We start from the raw sequence: 24,240 nt of genomic DNA, 5'->3' as shown, positions 1-24,240 counted from the left end.
CATGCTGCACATTACGATTGCAAATGTAAAGTTAGCAATGCCCATTTGTGAAAATGCGATGGATACTTACACATGAAAATGAAGCGAAATCTAACTTATTTCACCCAGGTACATGATGAAGCTAAGGCCCGTTATAAAAATGTCATGTCAATCAAGCATAAAATCTTACTTTCAGTCTTCTGTTTAGGCACATATGTAGTTACTGCATCTTTCTCCTACAAAACATTAATTGGTCCATCCCATTCTTTGATTTTATGCAATCATATTATCACGATGCTTGCCAATAAGGATTTATAGCATTACATGCCTGCCTTGTACTGTACGTATTCAACAACTTGGTTATTTTCTGTTTTATGGCTCACTCAAGATGCATAAGTCAGGAATAAGCTAACTTTTAATAAGGGCAAGTTTATATTATCTCATCCAGCGTATCAGATTAATTGACAATATTGGGCAAACGGTTTTAGTCACTCACTGAAAATGACCTGGACCCTTCTGACTTGGAGTCTTTACTTTGCAGGGTACAATGTATTTCTACATGGATGGTGTGTATGAATCATCACTTTAAATCCCATTTCTTGCTTTCAGTGTTCTGAAACACTCAGTGGATGCCACGTATGAGGACCAGGGCCCCAGTCCAGGCTTCCGCATGGAGACATCCATCTTCTATGTGGTGTACTTTGTGGTGTTCCCTTTCTTCTTTGTCAACATATTTGTGGCTTTGATTATCATCACCTTCCAGGAGCAGGGAGACAAAGCCATGTCTGAGTGTAGCCTGGAAAAAAATGAGGTAGGAGAGTAAATGTTTTGATCTTGTCTACATGCATTGAGGAGGATTTTTCATATTTATAGTTATAATGCTCCTGCTGTTGGCTGGCAACCAGTTCGGGGTGTACCCCGCTTCCTCCCTGAAGATAACTGGAATAGGCTCAAGCACTTCTGCGACTCTTTTGAAGATAAGCGACTTAGAAAACAAATGGATGGATAAATAGTATTTGTGTGTAATAAAGGCACACTGCTTATATGGCACAAACGAGTCATTGGAAAAATGTCAGACAACTATTTGTTTTAATTTGTGCACACAAGGCAAATCACAAAATGATCCTTCTGTGCGATCTCACTTTACACTTTACTCTTTTTTTCTTCGTATTCTTGGCTTGTGAACACAGAGCATTTGTCATTTTTTTTCAAATAATTTATTAACACTAAAAAATCATTTTGTTATGAGGCATTTGATTATTATTTTTAAGAGCTGATTGATTTGATGCTGTTAGGAGTAAAGCTCTCCTGTTGTGAAAAAGAATTGCACCCATTTTCTGTTGTGTCTCTATCAAATAGAGGGCTTGCATTGACTTCGCCATAAATGCCAAGCCGCTGACAAGATACATGCCAGAGAACAAACAATCCTTCCAGTATAAGATGTGGAAATTTGTGGTGTCGCCTCCATTCGAATATGCTATTATGACTCTAATTGCCCTCAACACTGTGGTGTTGATGATGAAGGTGAGTTATAGTACAGATGAAGCCACATATTTCTAAACAGAATATGGAATGACGGGCTTTTTTTCTTTATACTGTGTGACCTGAAATGAAAATGGCCAAATTATTTCTCACTATCGACCATAATGGAAATTTTAGCCAATATTTCATTGGTTTCTTCAAAGTCAGAGGTTAACATAAAGCAAGATTAGTATGCCTTAAAATAGTTCTTGAAAACTTCATATAGGTTAATTGACATTTGAGATAACGAGATAAACACTTGTTTAAAAAACAAAACACGGTTTCTTTGTGTAATGTCATTGGAAAGTCAAAAGCCTCCCATGCTATCAGGAAAAAAATTGTGGACTTCAACATGTGTGGATCATCTCTGGGTGTCAGATCCAGATGCCTGAAGGTGCCATATTTATCTATTCAAACAAATATACGCAAGTTTGAACACCAGGGAAATGTCTTGCCATCATACTGCTCAGGAATTAATGTGCTTTGCTCTGCAATGTGCATATTAATGTAAGAACAAAAGCAAAAGACTGTGAAAATGCCGACTGAAGCTGGTGAGAGTGTGTCCTTATCCACAGTAAAACAAGTACTGTACTGATATGGACTGAAAGGCCACTCTGGCAGGAAGGAGCGGTTACCTCAAATGAAACAAACAAACCAAAAAAATAGTCTAATTACAATTTGCAAGACCTTAATTTTTGGAGACATGTCCTGTGATCTAGTGAAACTAAAATTGAACTGTTTGGCCATAATTAGCAATTGAATATCAATACATTTTGAAAGAAAATGAGGGAAGTGCTTGCAAGGCTGAGAACAATCAGCCCAATTTTGAATTACAGCATCAACTTGTGTGCTTGTTTTCCTTCACCAAAGACAGGTAGACCTCATAAAATAAATGCCATCATGAGGATGTTTTAGAGTGGGCATTGCAAAGTACTGTTCTTAATCCCATCAAATACTTACGGGTAGTTAAGACTAGTGCTGCCCTGGAAAGGATTATGTCACAATAGTCACTGAGTCTATTTAACATTCATTGCTTGCAGCCTATGTGCACCCAAAAATATACCAAGGTCCAATTAAATGGCACCCGTTTTTAACAAAATGACAAAAATATCATGGTATTCAAGAATAAGTAGCATAGGAGTATATTGCTGGGAAACGTCAATCGTCAACCTTGACCCTCAGATCGGGATAAAAGGCTGACAGCCTTAGTCACTTTATCTTGTATACAAACTACATTTCTATTGATACTTGAATTTAGTTGTTAGTCACCGAACAAAACCACTAAATAACGTCTGACTGCTGTACTGTCTATTTTTTTGCAATAGAATGAGCTGAATTCGTTGCTGAATAATTCGACTGTGAGTGATCAATTCTAAGTTATGGTTAGACACTTGACTCATCATATACTGTATTGTGAAGCCCAGGGATAGGGGACCATGTGTGAAGCATAAGAAAAGATACCAAAGTATGCAGTGAATACCTCACACATTTAATTCAATATTAATTAAATGATTTAATCAAGTTGGAATTAAGTTTTAATCTGCTGCAGTGAAAGTTCATATTGGGCAGCATGGTGACGCAACTGGAAAGTGTTGGCCTCACAGTTCTGAGGTCCCGGGTTCAATCCCGGACCCGCCTGTGTGGAGTTTGCATGTTCTCCCCGTGCCTGCGTGGGTTTGCTCCGGGCACTCTGGTTTCCTCCCACATCCCAAAAACATGCAACATTAATTGGACACTCTAAATTGCCACTAGGTGTGATTTTGAGTGCGACTGTTTGTCTCAATGTGCCCTGCTATTGGCTGGCAACCAGTTCATGGTGTTCCCCGCCTCCTGCCTGTTGATATCTGAGATAGGAATCAGCACTCCCCGCGTCCCTTGTGAGGATAAGCGGCTGAGAAAATGGATGGGCGGATGGATGGAAGTTCATACTGACTGAACTACAGTACTTTCTCCCCACGCACCACCCTGGCAATAATTATGCAAATTTTATGAACTCATTAGATGCTCCTTGAAATCTTTTATCAATCACCATGCATTTATGTGGCTTTTGCCTTTCCTTTTCAGTTTTATGGAGCACCAGACCTATACGAGTCCATGCTGAAATACTTGAACATCGTCTTCACTGCGCTCTTCACTCTGGAGTGCATCCTTAAGCTTATTGCCTTTGGTCCACTGGTGAGAATATGCTTCTTTGCACTCAGTGAACACTTGTCCATGTCATTTTCTTTTATTGTTATTATGTCTTTGTTTGAAATCTGTGAAATTTAATGCAATTGTCGAGAATGCTCATAACCACTCTTTTCGCTCTGCATTTTGGAGTGGTGAATGTCAAAAGAGCAAAGCCAATTAGGAAACAGTCACAGAAAAACTACTTGGGGAAACATTATTGTAAAACAGAGTTTAGGTTTCATATTCAAGACAAAGACGTAAAATTAATAATCAATAAGCACAACTAAGGAGGTGATAATTCAAATACACGATAATGTGCGTTTCCACACGGATCCATCTGGGCCACACGATGTGCTTCATCCCAAGCGTGGTTTAATTTCTTACCTTGCTTGTGTTTCTTACACACCAGTTGGCTACAGCTGTTTTGTTTTAGCTCGCAGAATGCTACTCAGTCTCTCCCTCGAGGAACTGTATCTGCGACGCCAGGCTTCACTTTTAAACAGCATTTGCTGTTCACCGCATACTGGAATTGAGTTTTCGTATTGTAGTTACTCTCTAACTAAACCCAATGTGTGTGTGTTAAGAGATGAATAAGGATTTCATTCGGGAGTTGTCAGATGCTGCTGCAATTTCAAGCATTACAGAATAAATGTGTGTATTTTTAAATGTAACTGAACTCTTTGCAATAAAGTGGTTTGGTTTGTCTTTTAGAATTACCTGAAAGCAGCCTGGAATGTATTTGATTTTGTGACGGTGCTGGGAAGCATAACAGACATCCTGGTGACAGAGATTAAGGTAAGACGCGCACCTCATCCAGTGCTCCCTCAGCATCACCAATCCCTTAATAATGATATGAGCACACAAGTACGCTGCATATGCTTATTCGCTGCCGCAGTAGGAAGTCAACCACAGCAAGAAAATCCACAAGAGGTTAAGATAACTGGTTGTTTTTATGATGCTTCATTAAGTGCAATTTTTTACTACGCTGACACCAGCTACCATGGTTTAAAGTGATCAACATGTACATGACATAATCAAGGCAGCACGGTAGACGAAGGCTTAGCACAGCTGACTCATAATTCTGAGGACCGTCTTTCAAATTCGGCCCCGCCTGTACGGAGCTTGCATGTTCACCCTGTGCCTGTGTGGGTTTTTTCCATGCACTCCAGTTTCTTAACACATTCCAAAAACATGCATGGTCAGTTGATTGAAGGCTCTAAATTGTCCATAGGTGTGAATGAGCGTGCAAATGATTGTTTGTACAGTATCCATTTCATCCATCCATTTTCCAAGCTGCCTATTCACACAAGGGTCACGGGAGTGCTGTTGGCTATCCCAACCAACTTCGGGCGAATGGTAGACCCTGAACTGGTCGGCAGTCAGTCATAGGGCACATATCGACACCATCACTGGGCGGGAATCGATTCTACGCTGACGGCACAGAAGTCAGGCGTGTGTACCACTACATGAACATTGTTGGTTGCAATTGGCTAGCAACCAGTTCAGGGTTTACCCAGCCTCTTGCCTAAAGAGAGCTGGGTTAGGCTTCAGGATACCCATGACCCTAGTGAGGACGTGGTGTATAAAATGAATGGATGAATGGCGTAATCAATATTCAACTTTGCATTACTTCATAGAAGTTTGAACAAAGCAGCTATGGAGTCATAGCCTTTATATCTGCATTTTTTTTGCACTTTATGATCAAAGAATATACCAATCTGAGAGTGCATCATGCATTTATGATTGTCCGGCAGCCTGGAGTCATCATGATTCAGTGAGAAAATGCCAGCTTGGCTAAATGAGAACTGATCTGTGTAATGGGCTGATTGATGAAATAGGGGACTAAAGGAGGTTATTGTGGCTTTCCCTGTGGTTTCTATCTTTATGTGCTTTTTTTCCCCCCATCATGTGATTGCTGGTCTGTGCGCTGCCTCTTTTCTCTCATGTTCCTTTCTCTGTTTCTCTTGTCAATCTTTCCATCTTCTGCTGTGTCTTTCCTGGCGCCTGTGCCCTCATTCTGCCCCGTGTCACAACTGACACAGACGGTAAGTGGCTTTTCGTGTCACCTGCTGATGATTTTATTTTCCCTTCCAGTAGTTGTTTTTCTCCTACTTTAAAAAAAGTCATTGTTTTGCAAAATGACTAGGTACTGGGAAATGAGAGAAGCTGGTATTGTACTAGTTACCTGTTTGATGAAGGTAATTAGTGAGCTTTGATAGTTAGAGTAACTCATTCACTGCCATCAACAACTGCTGAATTCAAATGTCCATTTTAACATGGAGGAGTGGCAGAGATTAAGGACACCCCACAAATAACAGATGATCATGTCTCATTGTGCCTCACCATTATTTTGTTTATGTTCTAATCTAAACTAGTTGATAATGTTGAGTTTTGTACTAAAATTTTAGGTTGAAGGTTGAGATGTTTGTGTGACTATTATTCTCAATTTGCAGCATAAAATGTGTTATAATAAAGTTGTTTTTGTTTTTTACACCAGAATAAATTATTTTAGTGCTTTGAAAGCCCAAATGGAAAATGAAAGTGAAAAGTAAAACATAAGGGAAAGCATTAGAAAGAAAAAAAGAGGAGTGGGTACAATATGCATCGGTATATATTTTATATTACTTGCATAGCTGCCAACAGTAAGTCTAATGTCTCTGAAATAGCACATTTAATACACACACACAGAACAAATAAATTACAAAGTAAAGTACATCAAGTACTTAATGTATCCACTTTGGGGCCATTTTTGTTGGTGGGCTGTGAGAATTTTCAATTGTAAAATATGTGCCCTGGTTCCATAAAGTTTGGAAATGACTGACTTAAGCTAACCTTAATCACTGATTGTAGCTGTCTCTATAATTGTTGCCAGACAACCAGAGCTCTTATTTTGTTTCAGCTAGCAAAGGAACACCAGGGTTTTATGTTATGTTTAGGAATATAAAACTTTTCCATGTACAAAGTTTATTTCACACATGCATAAGTGCTGTATAGCACAGTAAGTCTTACATTTTGCAGTTTAAAAAAATGCTCCTAATGATTTATCTACTGCACATTATTCCTAGGAGCTTGAAGGTAATGTACACTTTACAAATGAAAAAGGGAACCATTTGTTCTAAGGTTGTTTCTTTGTGAACATTTCCCTGTTCTGATTCATCTCCTCCAGGACAAGATGATTAACCTGAGCTTCCTTAGGCTGTTCAGAGCGGCTCGACTCATCAAACTGCTACGACAGGGCTACACCATTCGCATTTTGTTGTGGACATTCGTTCAATCTTTCAAGGTGAACAAACAACCCCCCAAGACAATCAGTTTTTTTTTCCACAAACACATTTAAATTGAGAGTGGAAAGGCAACGAGTTACTATCTTGACATTCAAAATGCAAGTGAGTATTTATTCTTTAAGGTAAAAAAGCAACTTCATAATTTTCGTTATTTACCCATTGTGATTTATTTGCAGATAAACATCACAAGTAACAGAGAAATAGAAGGTGAAAAAGGTTGCAGGGGAACACTCCAAACTCTGTTTATGATAAAAAGTCACAAACTAGCTTCGAAAGGACTGCAGCTGGATTTTCATTTGCTGCTGGGTTTCCCTTTCAAATCCCGAGGGCATGTCAAATTAAATGCAAAACGCCGGGCTTCGGCTGAGGGAATTTACAACATGTTTAATGTCAGTGGGAGCTTTTAAACTGAACGAAAATGGACAGTGTTAAATTTATTTGTTTAATTACAGCAACTGTCTACCTCTTCCCAAATTGATATTTGAAAGGATCAACTCTGCTTTTAAGGTTGAACATTTAAATTGCTAAACAAGACCGGCAGATAGGTGGCTCTTAATTACCTGCAGTCAGTCAGATTTTGTCTGTGTGCAAAGAAAGGGTCATCATAGAGAGGCCGTACTCAAGGGTTGACGCTGGAGTAACTGTAAAATAGAGAAACATTAAATGAGAAGCCTGTACAGTATGTGTGTTGTACTGTGTATTTTACAGTCTTTCATGTGTTTGTGTTTCCAGGCCCTACCATATGTTTGCCTGCTAATTGCAATGCTGTTCTTCATCTATGCCATTATTGGAATGCAGGTGAGTTGCTGCATGGCAAGGTAAACTCTGGCAATACAGGATGATAGGTGATTCTGGAACTTGGTGTTACTCTTCATTTCATTCATCCTAAAAATAAGAACAAGATAAATCGTTGCAAAATTTTGCAATCAAAATCTCCCAAAGACGTTGGAAAATGTATAATGGTGAGATGAAACCAAGGTTGAACTTTATTTTCCTCTTAGCCGGAGTAGTCATCAATGAAAGTCTATGTTGAAGGCTCGGGCTATGTTGAAGAGCTCCACTATAATCCAAATGTCTAAGCGCTTTAGAAAACTACTTTGAAAGCAACTTTGCATGTTTAAGCTTATCCACTCCCGTTCCAGGTATTTGGTAATATCGAGCTGAATGAGGAGACTGCAATAAATCACCACAACAACTTCCAGACCTTTTTCCAGGCTTTAACTCTTCTCTTCAGGTGAATACACTTCCATGCTCCAAACATGCTGTCACAATCCCTAAAATTGCACACTTTATATGTCTTTGCTGAGTATTTTGGATGGGTTTTGCAGGAGTGCCACAGGTGAAGCATGGCATGAGATCATGCTATCATGCCTCAGTAACCGGTCATGTGACCAACTTTCAGGAAACATAGGGAAGGAGTGCGGAAGTGACTTTGCATACTTCTACTTTGTCTCCTTTATTTTCCTCTGCTCCTTCTTGGTCAGTATTCTTCTTCCTTGTGAAACACACTAAAATACAGTAATCTAATTTTAAGCACACTGATGTGCATATTTCAGGCAAAAGAAAGTGGGTTTACCATTTAAAAACTGCTTGATATGTAAACTGGATGACTCATAATTATTCCTAACCTTTTTTGATTTGCTTTAACATGTTTAGAGATGTTTTCTATTCCCGTGTTTGTTTTGTTTCCCCTTCACTAGATGCTAAATCTATTTGTTGCTGTCATCATGGACAACTTTGAGTATCTAACCAGGGACGCCTCCATCTTGGGTCCTCATCACCTTGATGAGTTCATCCGTGTATGGGCAGAGTATGACCCTGCTGCATGGTAGGTACTTCATTCAATCTTCTTTGTATAGCTATGCTTCAAGTGGGCATTCTGTTGAGGGTCTCAGTGCCCCACCTGAATGAGTCTGTGTCATTTAGCGTGATCAAAATTCCAGTCTTAGAAACAGCAGCAGAGTGAATGACAGCCTGAGTTCTGTGCCAACTGAGAAGAGTGACAACCAGCCGCTGCGCATAATGCAGGCAAATCTAGGAAATGCACCCCCCCCCCACCCACTGCTAAACCAAGTCCCTCTAACGATGTTAATTAGTCATGGACTCATTGCAGTGTGAAGGGAAGACATTTATTTTCCATGTGTGCAAAGATGCAAGGTTTGTACCTCTGCATCACTCACCCTGTTAAATTTTACATATTTTTGGTAGAAGAATCTTCCCATGGAAATCTTTATAAAATTAATGTACAAATTTATAGGGGCCTTGTTTATGAGTCAGGACTCCAGGTAACTGAGTAATAAAATGGCCATCATCTGACTGACAATATGGAAGACAGATTAATTTGAAATTTGGTAAATATGGAATACTTGCTGTCTGAGAATTAATTTTTTGTTTTAGCATAGCAGTATACTGTAATAGTTATAAATAATTTTTGCCACTATGTAGTACTTCCCTAATGGGTTGATTATTTGTATCCCCCTGCATAGCGTAAAGGGGTGTGAAAAGGTCATATTAAGGTTACGAACATTTTTGAAAAATGCCCCATTTAAGCCTACATTAACACTACGAGTAATTAAAAAATTATACACTTCCCTGCTTGAATACTAGATTTCTGTGATATAAAAATAAATGACTAAGATTAAAAACAAATTCACAACTCTTTACACCCGTAATGTGACCTAAAATCTGTACATTTCAATCAAATACATTTTTGAGGATAGAAGTAAAAATAAACAAATGAAATGATGTCTCTTATCACTGCCGGAATGTTTGGGACAAACACAACACTGCTCATCTCCAAAAGAACACAATACTTTCAGTGAAGCTTAGTGGTGGCAGCACCATACTTTGGGCTTTTTTTTTTTTTTTTTCCTAGAACTGGGGCATTACTAAAGGCAGCAAGTAATATGAAAGCTTTGAAATTGCAGTCAGCTTTTGCATCAAAAGCTTTAGGCTACTGCTAAAAACTGAAACAAAATGTCAGGAAAAGCCTAGTAGAACATCTGACATTGATTTGGCATTTATCAGAAGCACTTTAAATTGTGTTAGGTGAGTAGTGATTTCCAATTAACATGACTTTGGGTGTGATTGGTTAAAAGAGGGTGTGCACACTTATTCAACTACACTTTAACTTTATTTTTGCTTCCCCTCTTAAAATGAGCAAATATGGTTTTCAATTGAGTTTTACAGGTTATAGGTCACATACGTAGAAAAAGGTTTGAATTATTTATTGGTATCCCATCCAAAAAATGGCGTTTGAACAGGGCTGTATATACTTTTTACATCTACTGTATGTTTAGAGCGGCCATGGCAACCCTGTGTCAGGCCACCATGGACAAAATGGGATGGTCTTGAGACAACACGGGGGGATGAGATGAGCAAACATGACCAGGCCATCATTACTGTGAATGCCTGGCGAGATTTTGAAAGTGTCAAATAAATTTGCCACAGGAGTCACAGTGCAGATGAAGAAACTAGTCCGCTGTAGTAAATTGGGGTGAATGCAACTACATATGATAGTACATAATAGGGCTGATCAAAACTTGGACACGTGCGAGTGGAGTGTTTTTTTGGGCTGTTTTGCACGTTTTAGTCAAATTTATTGTTGAAAAAACACTTATAATACCATACATTTTGAGCAGCAGTACGTGCCACCTTCACGCTGAAGCAGATTCTGGACCTGAGCCCAACGGGGAAGTTTCATTTTACTTCCCCAGTGTCATAAACGTGCTCGAAAGCTGCCCGTTATCCACGTTTCATCCATAGAATGCCTTGACACGCCATGGAGCCACTGGGACTCACACTAAGCCACGTGGCAAGACTAAGCAAATGGGGTTGCCATGGCTGTTGGGAAAATTGTGTAAATGTGGCGTAAACTGAAAGATTGGACTGATGTGCCCAAATAATTGGTTGAGGAATGAAACTTCAAATGAAAAATTTCGATCAAATGTATTCATTGTATAGTATCTTAAGTACATGTACAGTGTATATTCTTCTTCACCATGGAATTTTTGAACAGGCAGAGACCTGGAATGACCTTTGACCTAACATCACTGATCATGTCTTATCTTTTTCAGTGGAAGGATATGCTATCAAGATATGTATAAATTATTGCGTTTTATCTCGCCTCCCCTGGGTCTGGGGAAGAAGTGCCCAAACAGGGTGGCCTATAAGGTTTGCACTCCCTCACAGTCCTTTTGTTTACAAAGGGAGTGTGACTGTCTGTTTTTGTTTCTTGAGGTGCTAGAGAACAACATGGGCGCACATGCATACAAATATGCATTGATCCCACACTAACGAACATGCAGCTAACCACAGCAAATTGGCAAAACAACGTCACAAATCAGGCTCATACAAAATGCCTCAAATATTTGTCTTGCGTGAAGAGGTGATCACAGATTTCTGAGCATTGTGAGCTTTGTTTCCACTTTGGTTGCTGCAATTGTATTTTAGCATGAGAGGATAGAGGGCATCTTGAATGTATACTCCACTAACATTCTGCCATTTTATATACTGTATTACCTGCTTCTGAAATGTTTAAAGACAACACAGTGGCTTTGAGACTTGTCCGGAGTGACAGAATATTTGAACCTGTAAAAACAAATACGCGTGAAAATCGACAACAATATACTTCCCTTGTTTAATCAAATAACTGCAAATGTTTATGACACATATTTACACACTGACTGTGAGTGATGTGATGGTGGTGAGAAAGCAAACATCTGGACATCTGCTAAAACTGATCACATGAATAGCTTCTCAAATAAATTAATCCCTGGCATGCACTACAGTTGCCTTTGACACTCATTTGTTAAGAAAAAAAACACCATAAAAAATCTTTCAACATGACAATCTATACAGTATTAACATTATGCTACATAGACAATATGTCGGAAAGTGGGACAAAATCAAACCTCACCTGAATGAATTGTGTTAATCACTGAGAACACAGAAGAATTTGAACATCTCTAAAAACACACTGATCCTAAGTTTGTAATGTTAATCAATATCAATAGAACATTTTCATGGATGATCAATCTAATGAGGACACGATGACATATAGTTCATATGGCCCTATCATAAAAACAGGATGCCCTTTAAAGTCACTGAAGCGAATGTGATCAAATTTTCAGAACAACCTCTAACACCTGCAAGCAGTACACATTTGAATTAAAAAACATTGGAGTATTCATTTGACACTGAATGCACTCTAACTTTTGAATGCAAAACTTTCATTTGGATCCCTCCACCCAGGTAGTTCTCCAGAACCTTCTCCTTAACTTTCACCTCCAGGATGCATTGCTGAATCCTTAAACTCATCAAGGATTCCATATCATGATATCCTGGAAATCTCATTAACAAGGATTTCTGTGTCCCCTTCTCTTTTTCCTCCCCACTCTCCTTGCCATTGTTTATTTATTTATTTATTTATTTTTACTGCACCATCTCCCACACGGGAAATTGCCATTCCTTCCTCCATGGCGTCCTATCCTGTCTGCGGAAAGTGGCCGTATGAATTATCGCGATATGTACGAGATGCTTCGAGACATGTCCCCTCCTCTAGGTTTGGGAAAGAAATGCCCACCCCGCATCGCCTACAAGGTAGAATCCCTCCCCCTTCATATTTCCATTGGCTTCTTGAGTCACTGCTGGTTCCCTGCTTCTAACTGTCAAACATCATCCAATTTCTATCAGCGTGTCATCTTCAAAATCTTCTTCTCTGCTGATGTATCTTCTTTTCCCATCTGAATTTGTTGACATCTATTTTGAGCTTGAATAAGTTACTTTCTGTAAAGATTATCTCAAAGCATTTTTCATATGGAGCAGGAAAGGAAAATGTAAAATGTCTTAGAATCTTTCACCAGAACCCAGACTGGAAACGGAAAGCAATTTTATTTGTTCAATATTGACATCATCTCAGTACACTGGAGATGTGTTTTATATATCTGTTTGACAAATCTGGGTCTGAAATGAGAATGTAGCCCTCCAGTGTGGGGTTTTCATGAGCTGTCTATTTACGTGGGTTTTCTGAGCCTACTCCGACTTTCTCCCACATTCCAAATACATGCAATTTAGGTAGATTCAAGACCAAATTGTGTTTGTATGTGAATGTGAGTGTGAATGGTTGTTTGGCTAACATTCCCTGTAATTTATTGGTTACCAGTCCAGGGTGTACTCTGGATCTAACTGAAAGTCACCTGGGATAGGCTGCAACTCATTTAGAACATCAATATGGACAAGCAGTTTAATAAATGGATGGATACAGCATATCTCTCAAACCAATACAGTAATTATAACACTTCAATAAAAGCAGGAGCTGCTGGAAGCTTATTTAACGGTCCCATGCCACACCCATTTTTCTTCTTTTTATTATATTTTTACGTATTTTGTATCCTTACCAGCTCTGCGGATTTGAAAGATGAATTGAGTTGAAAATACTCACAAATCCTCTTTGAAGCTAATCAAATTGGTCTAAAGCGGCTGGGAGATTCATTCTCATTCATATTTAATTGTAAATTAGCTTTGCTGTGTTTGGACTGCTGTTCTGAATTTATCATGCATTTTGAGCACAGAACTAGTGTAAACACTGAATGTGTTTTGTGTCATTCAAGCCACATGTACCAGAGATGAGAAGGATCTTCTCCTGGTAGATATCAACACTATTCTTTTCTAGAGTGTGTATAATGTGTGGCTAATAATATTGCCAGCTTAGTTCAGTGCAACCGACAGCTCTAAATATAGTACCAAATACGTCAAGTTCCTTCCTCACCATTCTCTAGCCCTGCTTTTTTCTGTATGGCTCAGTTATTGGCAGCAGGAATTATCAACAAGTTCCAGATGGCCACCAACAGAAACTATGATTTTATTGTCTATTGTGACGCTCAATAAGCGCAGGAAATTATGTACACGTATATTCTCAATGGTGCGTCACATCACACAAATTTTAGTTGAATGGGTAGAAACTTGATTATTGAGTAGTGTAACTACGTCACAACAACGTCTGAAAATGATTGGCTTATTTCTGCCTGTTGCCTTTCATCGGCTTTTGCATACAATTGCCAAGCTGCGTAGATGTCAAACTTAAAACTGTTATCCATAAAAAAGTCGTAAAAAATTGATTTTGATGGCTTGGGACTTTTAAAATTTTAAAGGGAAATTCCGGTGGTCTGGATTAATAATGTATCAAATAGGTCATGTTATATCTACTGTACCTTGACAATGTGATGTTAATCTTCTCCCATTTAACGGTGATTTGAGAAGATTTTTATTGGCCATTTTGGCGAGTCACATGACCTACGTGTGCAGATGTGACATAATAGACACGCAAACAAAGAAATCCTCGCTGCTTTGTAGTGTCTTCACAGCCGTTACCACCACGATCACATACGGTAAAATGCCTTGCTGTAACGGTAAATTTTTGGCATAATTTGGATAGAAATAATACACGAAATGTTCGGTGGCATCTTCTGCCCAGTAAGAAAAAGAATCATTTAAGGACCAGAAACCAGAGTGCCCGGGGAAAACCAATGCAGGCATGGGGAGAACATTCAAACACCACAATTCTCCACACACACAAACACACACACACGCACACGCACACACAATACTCCACAAAAAAAAAAAAAAAAAAAACTCAACAAAAATCCAACGCCGGTCCTCAGAACTGTAAGGCCAACACTTTACCAGCTGAGCTACCATGCCGCGATTGTGGAGATAGTATTAACTTCCACCAAGCCAAAGATCATTTCATTATCACTTGGACCCCAGCCACCCTGTTGGTTAAAACAACCTTTCCCACAATATAAGGCCTACCTTTCAGTGATGGGTTCTACCATCCTTCATGGCCACGAGTGCTGTCCTCAGTGCAGTCCTCCGCTGGCTTGCCTAAACGCACTGCAAAATTGAGAGGATGTGTCCCGGAGGTTGGCCGACTCGGGTTCTTCATCAGATGAGGATAAATCCGAGAAATCAGCGCTGTCCATGATTGTGTAGGAATGTAACCGAGCCTTTGTTTATGCACTGAATGTCCTGGGCGTCGGCCGAGTAGTCAGACTCCGCGTCATTCCCATCCAAAGAACCATCCAAAAATTCTACATTATTTACAGCCGCAGGTTCAATTCTGTATGGAAGTATTCCTCCGTATTCCCGATCAACCGATACTGTTATTTCTTCATCAGATAAGGATAAATCCGATAAATCAGGGCTGGCCACAATTGTTTCCCAACGTAAGCGAGCCTTTGTTGCCGCGCCTATTACGTCACATCCACACACGTAGGTCATGGGACTCGCCAAAATGGCGGCGCCCATGAAAATTCGTAATTGCCCATAAAAATCTTCTCATAAAACCATTAAATGAGAGAGGATTAACATCACATTGTCAATGTACAGTACATACGACATGACCTATTTGATACATTGTTAATCCAAACCACCGGAATTTCCCTTTAAGGAGGTTGTCAATTAAGTTGCCGCACATACAATTTCACTTTTGATTCAGTTTACAGTAACTTCACTGAAGCTTAACATCCTTTCTAAATTACCTTTTTTACATTTGGAGTTTAACTCTTTGTACAGCAGTCTACATAACATAGTCTAATCCCTGGACCAATAGAACAAAAGTATTGACAAACATTCAGATGCAGGGTTGCTTGCTCTGAGCAGTTCCAAATCTCCCCTGTGGCTTTATCGTTGGTATTCCTTCGTTGTTGTGTTATCCGGTGCTAATTTTCCTTAGTTAACACTGCTGCGGTGAGTTTCTCAAAAAGAGGTACAAGACTTTCTATACACATTCATTTCCACGCATTCTCCCCCATTATTTCCCACCTGGTTTTTCTTAACTTCGTTTTTCTCCTTGTCTTTTTTTGCAACTGTTTTTAATGTTTCAAGGGTCTGTATGCACGTACCACCCTGCCTGCCTCAATGTCAACGTCTTTAATGTGAAATCTGCATGAGCAATAATTACAATGTAGCACTGACTGAAGTTATGGATTACAGATCCTGAAAACCAGTATAGTCAGCATACAATATTCTACATTCCTGTTTTCAGGAATTTATGTTGACTATACACACTATAGATATGACAGCTGAAAAAAAAATCATTTGTTTCCAAATTGTTAAAACCTGATAATATTCACCTACAAAGTAATTTACAGAATATTTTTGCTCTTCAGTTCAATAGGTGTATCTCCAGACATTGCAGTTAGTGGATATAAAAAGTCTGCACACCCCTGTTGAAATGTGCAGTTGCATGCTGTCCGCACACAAGAAGATCTGAACTTTAAAGTTACCCATGGGCACTTTAAATATGATTTCAAGTTTGTGCAGACTCCCTTTCAATATCAGTTTGAATTTGAATTCCGAGCAGAGCCACATCCACAGTTACAGTAGAAATAGAGTGCATGCAACCACATTCCCTCAGTTGTTTTTCAATTCTGCTGTGGAGATTATAAATCACATTCAATGAGAAACAACTTTCATAATTATTTTCCTTGGTCTCATTTGTTTATATCACAAAAATGATTATAGGGGTGTGTCGTCTTTTTATATCCACTGTATGCATGTCCACCAGTGACATTTTATCTTCTCTAAGAATATATACATGCATCCTCACAGCCAATATATGTGTATCGCTACACATACAACAGGCACAAAACCACTGTGTGTGTGTTTAGTGCATTCTGAACAAATCATAGTTTATTTTTTAGCACAGCTGTATACATAATTGGTTCCCAAGGCATTTCTTATGATCAAATATTCTGTGACACACGGCTCTAAAATTTGCCACTTAATCTTGGTTTCTCATTGAGAGAAATAAGCAATTGTAAAACATCTTCCATTTTGTGATAGATAGTTGCATCATTATCCAATTCAGTCCATTCACTGTTGCAGCACAAAGCTGAAATTATGAAGACAGTTTTCTGCAGATAAACCTCATAGAGTATTGCAAAACATTGGTGTGTGAGTATTTTGAGTTTGTAAAGCTCCCTTCTCTTTTCCCTGCCATTCCTATCAGCGTTTGGTCAGGATGAACATGCCTATTGCTGATGACAACACAGTGCATTTCACCTCCACGCTAATGGCCCTGATTCGCACAGCCTTGGAGATCAAGCTGGCATCTGGTGAGACTCTCTGCAGCTGGAATGATGAATAGGATGTTTAGGAATAACATTAATGAGAATATATATTTCATGGGAAATTCTTTCATTCACAGGAGTCTTAGCCCAACATTTATGTGATATTGACCTGAAAAGAGAATTAAACAGAGTTTGGCCCAGCTTGTCGCAGAAGACTGTTGACCTGTTGGTGACACCACATAAATGTAAGCACAATTTCTGTTTCGAGTGCTGTGGAAACAAGTAATAAAGGTATCACGCTGAGTGTTTTGTTTTCTTTTTTTTTTGTCCTCTGGTGGCAACTGCCGCTAATGTCCCTTTGTTTCCCAGACAATGAGCTGACCGTGGGGAAAGTGTATGCAGCTCTCATGATCTTTGACTACTATAAGCAGAATCGTGCCAAGAGACTCCAGCAGCAAAATCCTTCAGGAGGGGTGCAGGTATATTCACAAAAGTTCACTCGTGGACCTTGGTCAAAATACGATCCAATATTTTACTGAATTGTTGCCTTTGCTTCTACATTTGTTAGAAAGAAGGAGCAGTTAGATTGTACATATACACTATTGAAGTGTAACTCTTGAGATACTGTGGTGAATACAGATTTAAAGTATAAAATGAGTATTTACTAAAAAAATATCAAAGTGGTAGTGGTCCTTGAATGCATGTTACTTTCTACATCTTACGCAACACATTTTGGAAAATTAATTTTGGTCATGCGTGTCATGGTCAGAAGCTAAAAAAAAGAACATTTATGGATTGACTCTCCTAAAAATGTTAAAAAATGAGTGAGTCTCTTTTGAAAAACCAAATTATAAAGCTTTAATGACAATATTATATGATCAGTCGAGCTGAAATAATTTGACCATTTGGAAGTCGTAATACTGTCCATTATAGCGATCAGGTGCCCGAAGTATGCACAGCCTTTACGTAAGATGTGTGTCATCATCCATGAAGGTTCTAAAACCTTGTGAGTCTATTTTTAAAAAAGTAAGAAAGTTAAGATACCTGTTTGAATTCAGGACATTTATGTAAACAAATTGTCTGGAAATTAAAGCTCGTATAAAGTCCCACTACTCAAATATTGTAAGCGGCAACTTATGACCTACTGTTTGTTTGTGTTGCTTATTTATATTATTTATATTATAGTAAGGATATTATTTTAATCTTTTATTTGTACCAATATTTGTTATTTTTTACTTTGTTTTTGTTTGTTTTTAACTGTGCCAAATTGTTCCTTCAAAGTATTGTACTAGATGTACAGTACTATAAAGTATAACTTGTCTGCCCATTGTTAATAATCGCTATTGGTTGTCTTACAGAGTAAACTGGGGGCTTTGTTTCGTCCTATTCTTCCCCTTGGTCACATCAAGGAAGTAGAGCAACCGATACCAAGTCCCAAACAGCTCTTGCCTTTACACCCAGAGTCAGACTCAAAAACATCACCTCTTCTCCCTGTCACAACCACTGCCACCACCTCAGTACAGAAGGACACAGTGTGAGTTTTTGCACCCAGCATCATACATTTGGTCTCAACAGTATTCTACCCAATTTACCTACACAGTGGACCAAAGCCTTCGGACTGATCTTTCCATCAATCAGGGGTTGACTTGTGTGTGTGTGCATGTGTGTGCGTATGCAATATGTTTCTACTTAAACTAATGACAAATGTTAACAATTTAGATCATATCTTTTCATATGACAACCTCTATCCATAAGGATTACAGCTAAGGTTAGGTTTGTAATACCCAAAAAAGAAATCCTTAATCACAAAAATGAAACTGTTCAGAAGTCTATGTTCTTTATGTATTCAGAAATAGTCTCAGCTTTTCAAAGCATCAGACATATTAGATTATACCACAAGATGGCGCTTCAAGGTAATATTTGGGACAATATGTCATCTTTAAGAATACTGAAGAATGGAACACGACCAGAGAGAGACAATCACAAGTCTAAGCTTTATAAAAAGAAATCTTCGCTTTTGCTTCTATTTTTCAAATTTAACTAAAATTTTAATCATTGAGGCGGCACGGCGGAGCAGCTGTAGAGTGTTGGCCTAACAGTTCTCATGACTGGGGTGACCCGCTTGTATGGAGTTTGCATGTTCTCTCCATGCCTGCGTGGGTTTTCTCCGGGCACTCCGATTTCTTCCAACATCTCAAAAACATGCATTCATTAGAGACTCTATATTGCCCCAGGTGCAATTGTGAATGCGGCTGTTGTCTGTCTCCATGTGCCCTGACATTGGCTGGCAATTAGTTCAGAGTGCACCCCGCCTCTTGCCTGATGATAGCTGGGATAGGCTCCAGCACTCTCGCGACCCTCGTGAGGATAAGCGGCTCAGAAAATGGATGATTGGGTGTAATCATGGAAATTTCTAAAAATAACTGTTACTTAATTACACATTTATTACACAAGTATTGTAATGCGTGCCGATTATATAAATTTAGTAATCTAGTCTACTTCTGTAATTAGTTGCTCCCCTGCACACCTCGTAACCATGTGCAATTGTGAAGTATTTATCCTGAGATCGGCCATTGTGGACCCCTAATGTTGAGTACATATGTGGAGGATTTATGTCAGCAAACAATCCATGATACAGAAGTCTGAGAAAAATTAAAATCAGAAATCCAGTTTAAGTAGTATAAATGTCAGTGCCAAAAGAACCATTCAAATATGCATTAACATACAATGTCCATTCAGGGTCTGTTTTCTCAGCAGATGTAAAAAAGAAGGATCACTGTTACCACCTTTCACACCAGAGGAACTGCTTTCTTTTCTCAGACCTTTCTTTGCCTGTAGGGTTGAGCTGGAGAATATCATCTAGATGCAGAAGCTTTTACATGAACAGGAAGCAATTGTTGCTTCAGTGTATGCAAGAAAAAAAATAAACAGATGGCCACCTGCTAAAAACGTACTGTTGTATATCAGTAATCCAAAGGAGTGCCAGAGATAAACTTTAATCAGTGATTTCCAACCTTCAAGGCACATATTTTGACAAATGAAAAATTGCACAGCACACCAACAAAAGTACATTTGTCCAAGAGAGTTCTACAGAGAGGTCTCAACTATTTCACGCAAGGATATGTACACGGAATTTAGATTTTGGATGGAGCAGGACGCAATGTCAGTTACAGCGAAATGTTGGCGATCGATGCAAAAAAGTTTGATGCCTCACAAACTTCATATTGAAATCCAACAGGATAAAATAGTGGAATCATACTGCGCATGTAAAGCAGGGTGAGTACTTTTTACTTGGAAAGATCACGAGTAATATCATTGTAGTCTTTATAAGTGAGTGGGTGTATTCATTTGACTTGGCTCGTAATCGAACCCAGTGCTCTGTCTTAAAAGTATGATGTGATACAAATAGGCAAATAGACATTTCTCTTGCATGACCGCGCATTTACGTATCACTAACCCGACCGACTCTGTGGCATAAAACATGACACACTTCATTCAGCAGGTCAGTGATCCACTAACAGAGTGGAAGTTGTTCTCCTGCAATGTATACAGCACTGATAATAATTCAATCAAACTCAGAGAAGAGATTTCTCCCTCACTTACCTTTGAACATACAGCCTTGTGTTTGTTGATATTGTTCACATTTATTTGTATGTGTGGTTTTCACCAAGCCTGAATCCATCGTAGACACTTCGTCAACTGTTTTTTAGGCTTTGGAAATTGAATAGACCAGGGCCCTTGTAACTTACCAGGATATCTATCATCAAAATTGCACATTCCCCAAGCGCATCTGAGGACCATTTTCTTCGTAACATTAACTTTTCCAAGCGCACGCTACTGACAACCAGCATTGCTTGTGGTACAATTTGGCGAGAGGGGCGTGTCAAACCAGGGGTTAAGACAATGCGGCTATCTGATTGGCTATTATTGTACGAATGATTGACAGGTCAGAAAGGTCCAATATTGTATTGACACGTAATCTGCAACACAAATGGAGGGAACACACTTCAACAAAGAGCAGGCTGCAATGAATGCCGAGTGGGCAGCTTTAATGACATGATATGATGCTATACAAAGTTATTTTAAACAGCCTAAGAATTTATTTAATGAAACGAAGTGCAGCAGCCCTCTGCTTCTACTTAGTACCTCACTTCGCTCATCGTCTCCAGGCCCTCTGACCATGGTGAGGGGGGCTGTGATTCGTTCGATATCCGATCTTTAGGGTTGCAATTTGATTCAGTATTGATGTAAATTAATGCATATCAATTCAGTAAGAATTAAAATTACACAAATAATTGAGACTAAAGTTTTAGAGTTTTTAAATACATTTTTGGGTGGGAGTTCTCCCGAACTTTTTTTTTTTTTAGGGTGGGGTGGGGTGCAATTCCAATAAGAATTTTTGCCTCTTTGCCTAAAATAGTGTCACTTTTCCAGAAAGAAATGTGGCCGTGACCATAGTGAGAATAAGCGGTATGGCAAATGGATGGATGGATGAACATTTGTTGCTTTTTTCACAGTCTTGACCAGAAGAGTTCCATAAAACATTCCCAATCTGGAGATGTTTGTCAGGCAGCGCTGAGACCCAAAGGGCGCAGGAAACTACAGAGGGGCCAGTCAGAAGATATGCAGTGTTCCATAAGGCCTCAGGTTTACGCGCATACACTCAGTCACCAAAAAGCTCCAACATCAAGAACAACAAAGCAATGAGCAGCCTTGCTCTTGTCGTGCTTGCTTTATTGTGTTTTCAGGAAGTAGTTGAAATGAAGCCAGTTGAAAACATCTCAGACACAGAGACATACCCTGGCCTGGAAGGCCACAGTAGAGCAGCTTCTTTACCTCGACTCAATACAGAGTACTATGTAAGAACCTCACTTTTCAGGATGCTGTATCTATTTTAACAATTATTTGTTTTCAAATATTTATGCTGGAAGTATTGGGGAAAACTCACTGAATACCAGCTTGTTCTCCAAAAATAACTAATAACTATTTGGACCTTTTTAACATACACAAATTATGTGAAATCTTCACTTTATACTTGTGCCATAGTCATTAACAAATATCAATAACTGTCGCTTCCAAATCTTGGAAACTCTTGAGAGTTGTGAATGAACAAAGATTATTTTATTCATATTTTTGCAGAAATCATCCAGCAAGTCTTCATTATAAAATCTCATTTTTAGTCCACTGTCACATCCTTATGAATGAACACTCCATTTTATACATATTTTAAGAAATTATCCAGAAATTCATCAGAATTAAATCTCAATTTTTAGTTAATTGCTACAACTATATTATACTTGATGATTAGGTAGGCCTACGATAGTCCACGTTTTGATCACAACAAACAAGCAATGCATCATATTTCTCATTTTCAGTTAAATTTTAATGCAATTCTTTAAATTATTGTAGCTTTTTTGTTTCCTGATTATTTTTTTTTTGTCACTCACTCGCTCATTTATCACACAATCCCCGCTGCTCTCCTGCGTCACCCGACATGCACTTTTCCTGTTTTTGTTGCTTTTTGGCTTGTTGGAAGAGGAGGTTGGCATTATGCATGTTTAATGAAAAAAAAATCAATATTATGAACCACAGCCAAGGCATAAATACACATATCATATTGATAATTGGACCGCAATTCTTTTCCCTTATGCGTCCCACATTCCACACAGTTTCTGCATCATTCAGCACACGTTAAAGCAATAAAGCAAACATAAATTGTCCAATTGGCGGGATCTGCGTGAATCCGTATGGTTGTAAAAGAACATGAAAGAGTTGTATATTTCTATAACAACAAAACTGTGGCAGAAATAAAAAAAAAAATGTCATTCCAGACTGTAGTACTTTTTGAACTTCAAGTGATTCTGATCTTTTTATAGAATGTTGGTGGAAATTATTTGATGGGCTACTGCCAACCTTTAATTTCATCAGTCTCTCCTCTTCTGTCTTCGCTTTCTCCTAATTTGGATGCCCATTGCTAATATTTTGCCCACCTCCCTCTTGTGTATGCTGTCTGATAGCGGAGCCACCCTCGCCACGCCCCTGGGACCCACCTGGCAGTATGTACCACCTGTTGTGCCACCTCTCCGTTCCTATCCTTTCTCCTCTTTGTCTGTCTCTGCGTCCGTGAGCTTCCGTCATCTCAGTGCAGAGTTTGCATCTTCATGGAGAAAGTGACACTGTAATATGCAGTTGTTTTTTTTTTTTTTTGGTCCAATTGGAATCAGAAATACGTATTGTACATGCAATAAAAACAGTCTTAAATTTCATTTCTAGCACTTGGCACTGGTTTTCAGCAGCTAACTACAGATGTGCAGTTGTATTCTTTAAAAGTGTGTGTGTGTTTGTGTGAAAATGGTAGCATGTTGTTTTCTGTGAATATTTTGTGTATTTGTGTGTGACTGAACCAAAGCAGGGACAATGACTCTGCTTTCCTGCTTTGGAATAACAATTTTCTCTCATTTACTGCTCAGTAACCAAAGTTGATCTGTCGTTTCATAGAATGAGCTTTCTTTAAATCATGTCCTTCAACGCTACAAAACAAAAGTTATTTAAGTTCACTATGACTTTTGTGATTGTGTGTCTGTGGGTTTTCCCACCAGAAGGATTTTAAGACAGCACACCAGATGCAATGACTTTGTAATATTTCTGTGTTGAACTATTGTCGTCCCTGAATGCCTTGACTAGTTGTACTTTAAACTTGGAACACACGGAAAAAAGAACTCAAATCTGCCTATATCTAATTTTCAACATTTTTGTGAGTCATGCATTTTCCCAAAAATAAGGTGATGTTTTATTTATTCCATTTGTAGCTACGTTTCAGTAAAAAATAAAGTATAACTTAAGGGGTTCAGATTGAAAAGACAACAAAACAATAATAAAATATTAGTAATTGGTGCATTTCAAATAACCTTGTATACAACACAAACTCACCTTTTGGGTGCTTGTGCTTGGAAATGTGTTGTTATAGATTATATAGATATTTCCTTCAGGATTTTAAAGTATTAATACGTTTTTTGAGTCTGTTAGTTATATTTAACAAAAAAAATAGGACAGTATATCCTGACTGGCAAAAATCCATATCTGTATAACTCAGTATTGTGCAAGCGTGCATTTCCAGTTATCACATTCATCACTTTTGTGCACAATATTGGGAAAAGAAGAATTCTTAAGTATTTTAAGAGGCTGTTTTGACAAAACCTGCTTTACAATATTGA

The 24,240-nt window shown here is 38.7% G+C and overlaps 1 protein-coding gene across 7 annotated transcripts in view; it reads left to right on the top strand.

Annotated features, from left to right (window-relative positions):
• The window catches only part of cacna1bb (calcium channel, voltage-dependent, N type, alpha 1B subunit, b), a 188,491-nt gene that overhangs the window by 151,937 nt on the left and 12,314 nt on the right, over positions 1-24,240 (top strand). For 6 of the 7 annotated variants that reach the window (XM_061847561.1, XM_061847559.1, XM_061847562.1 and 3 more), the window contains 17 exons: positions 589-790; positions 1,339-1,503; positions 3,565-3,675; positions 4,381-4,464; positions 6,836-6,952; positions 7,686-7,751; positions 8,096-8,187; positions 8,282-8,432; positions 8,654-8,781; positions 12,458-12,554; positions 16,966-17,071; positions 17,164-17,271; positions 17,396-17,505; positions 18,385-18,560; positions 21,544-21,673; positions 21,775-21,885; positions 23,044-23,082. In XM_061847561.1, coding sequence (XP_061703545.1) covers positions 589-790; positions 1,339-1,503; positions 3,565-3,675; positions 4,381-4,464; positions 6,836-6,952; positions 7,686-7,751; positions 8,096-8,187; positions 8,282-8,432; positions 8,654-8,781; positions 12,458-12,554; positions 16,966-17,071; positions 17,164-17,271; positions 17,396-17,505; positions 18,385-18,560; positions 21,544-21,673; positions 21,775-21,885; positions 23,044-23,082 — 1,993 coding nt within the window. The remainder of the gene's footprint in view (positions 1-588; positions 791-1,338; positions 1,504-3,564; positions 3,676-4,380; positions 4,465-6,835; positions 6,953-7,685; positions 7,752-8,095; positions 8,188-8,281; positions 8,433-8,653; positions 8,782-12,457; positions 12,555-16,965; positions 17,072-17,163; positions 17,272-17,395; positions 17,506-18,384; positions 18,561-21,543; positions 21,674-21,774; positions 21,886-23,043; positions 23,083-24,240) is intronic. The other variant, XM_061847560.1, reaches the window with a different exon arrangement.

This window comes from Syngnathoides biaculeatus, chromosome 17, assembly GCF_019802595.1.
Source record: "Syngnathoides biaculeatus isolate LvHL_M chromosome 17, ASM1980259v1, whole genome shotgun sequence".
NCBI lineage: Eukaryota > Metazoa > Chordata > Actinopteri > Syngnathiformes > Syngnathidae > Syngnathoides > Syngnathoides biaculeatus.
This window is presented reverse-complemented; position numbering and strand designations above follow the sequence as displayed.